Source organism: Condylura cristata, unplaced genomic scaffold (assembly GCF_000260355.1).
Source record: "Condylura cristata isolate star-nosed mole 26May11 unplaced genomic scaffold, ConCri1.0 scaffold00004, whole genome shotgun sequence".
Taxonomy (NCBI): Eukaryota; Metazoa; Chordata; class Mammalia; order Eulipotyphla; family Talpidae; genus Condylura; species Condylura cristata.
In genome coordinates this window covers 63,004,288-63,006,401 of record NW_004567105.1, presented here as the reverse complement: position 1 = coordinate 63,006,401, position 2,114 = coordinate 63,004,288, and the positions used below count along the sequence as shown (strand labels likewise).

General features: G+C 69.5%; 1 protein-coding gene across 1 annotated transcript in view; it reads left to right on the top strand.

The window, feature by feature from the left end:
- The first annotated feature begins 1,180 nt into the window (after nt 1-1,180).
- The window catches only part of PTH1R (parathyroid hormone 1 receptor), a 21,348-nt gene continuing 20,414 nt past the window's right edge, over nt 1,181-2,114 (top strand). Inside the window, exon 1 of the mRNA XM_012720643.1 lies at nt 1,181-1,358. Coding sequence (XP_012576097.1) covers nt 1,325-1,358 — 34 coding nt within the window. The 5' untranslated portion in view covers nt 1,181-1,324. The remainder of the gene's footprint in view (nt 1,359-2,114) is intronic.

The window sequence follows — 2,114 nt, the reverse complement described above, 5'->3', positions numbered from 1 at the left end:
GCCCAGCCAGGAGGACAGTCCTCGTGCCCAGGACACACAATCGGTAAGTGGGAAGCTGGGAACGTCACTTAATGCAGCTCATTTTCCTGTGGCCCCCCGCTGCCTCACTAGCTTCCTCCGGACCATACTTACAGCCCTCGGCTCCAGACATCCCCAGGCACTCTGCCCCTCAGCTCCGGACCGGCTGCGGGGTACGGAGATGTGGGGTAGGTTTGGGGTCCTTGGGCTAACACTCCTCTTGGAGCTCAGGCGTCACCTCTCAGGCAGGAGCACGCAAGCCCGCCCCGCCCGCGAAGACTCCTCCCTCTATCCCCCCTAGCAAGATGAGGAGACCCTGGTGGGGAGAGGCGGCTAAGGGTGTCTGGGAGTACAAAGGGGTGGGAGAAGAAAGCCACGCCCGAGGGTCGGGGGTCCTGGCTGAGTCCCGGGTCTCGCAGTACCGAGTCGGCCCGGGTGGAGTCCGGGGCGGAGCTCTGAGAGAGGCCCGGCTGGCGTCTGGAAGGGTCGGGACTCCTGGAGACCCGGACCCTGGGAACGAGGGAAAGAATGGGACTGGCAGGGGCGGATCTAGGGCGCAAAGCTTCCGACCCACTCGGGAGGTTACGGGGGGCTGGGGGTCCAGGCGAGGGTGGAGCGGGGCGGGGCAGGAGGGCGGTGGCAAAGCCCGGTTTGGGGCTTGCGGCCGAGCAACCTCCCAGGGGACCCCCCCCTTCGCCCCGGGCCAGCCCAAGCAGGAGTCCCGCGGGCGGACAGCGCCGCGCCCAGGGGACCGCAGGCTACCTCCGGTGGAGAGGGCCAGCTTAGCGGCCGAGGACCCTTACTCGCCGGCCCGGGCCGGACGATCAGGAAAAAAATAACGTCTGTGCCTCCGCAGAGAAGTGAACTAAGCCGCGGCAGCGTCCCGGGCCACGTTCCCGGACCGCGATGTCAGAGCTCCCAGGGCCTCATCCTCTCAACACTCACATCCCGCCGCTGGGTGACCCCTCGGCCCCTAGAGAAATGTTTCAGGGAGGGGTGCAGAGGGCTCCGCTCTGCCCCTCCACACACCCCGGTCGGTGACGACGGGGGGGTCGGGGGGGCGGGGGCGGGAGAGGCCCGGGGAGGGCGCGGGGGAGGGAAGAGGCGCCCGGGCCGCGGGGGGAGGGGGAGCGGCAGACGCCGAGGCGAGGGACGCGCGCGGCGGGCGGCGGCTCCAAGCTGCTGCCGGGCGGGGGGCGCTGGAGTCCAGGCCGGCTAGGGGGGATCCCGAGAGCTCCATGAAGTACCCCCGGGGCCGCGGACGGGGCGCTGTCCTGGGGAGACTGTCGGGGGATCCCCGACATCCATGGCTAGGCGGGGGCCGCGGCGGCGCGCTCGGAGTAAGTCGGGTTTGGGGGCCGGCGCCGAGGGCAGGGGGGCCAGAGTCGAGTAGGGATGATTCCCGGCCTGACCCGGGCGGGAGCCGGGGGAGGCTGGGCTGTCTCGGTGTCCATCGGCGGCGCCTCCTCGGAGCCCGGTGGAGCCGCCAACCCCGCGCCGCTCTTCTCCGTGGCTTTTTTGGAAACTTGCAAATGTTTTCGTAGAGAGTGAAGGGGGAGGGGAAGGAGGGAGCGAGGGAGTGACCGAAATGGAGCTCGGGGCTGCTGGAGGAACGGAGGCCAAGCCGGGGAACGCGACGCGAACTGACAGACGAGCAGACAGACAGGCAGACAGACTGAGCGTCCCGGCCGCGGGCGCGCTCCGGCAGCGCGGACGCGGGCGGGGCTGCGACCGAGGATGGGGAGGGGGTGTCGGCGGCGTCCGCGGAGGGGATGGGTATCTGAGGGGGCCGCGGGGCAGGGAGCTGGCGGCCGGATCACCGCAGGACTGTGTCGTTGCAAACTTGGGATCGCTTACCCAAGCTGCACGCCCCGAGCAGCCCAAAACGCGCCCCCCGCCCGCTCCCCTCGGCTCTTGCGCCCGCCGCGGAGCTAAAAATAACAGCCGGGTTAGCCCCCAGCAGACCGCGACCCCAACCCCTCCCCCTCCCCTCCCCCACTGGGCGTGGGGCGAAGCCACAGCTCCCAATTCCCCAAAAGAAAAAAAAAAGAGAGAGAGAGAGAGAAAGAAAGAAGGAAAAGGCGGCGCGGGGGGGC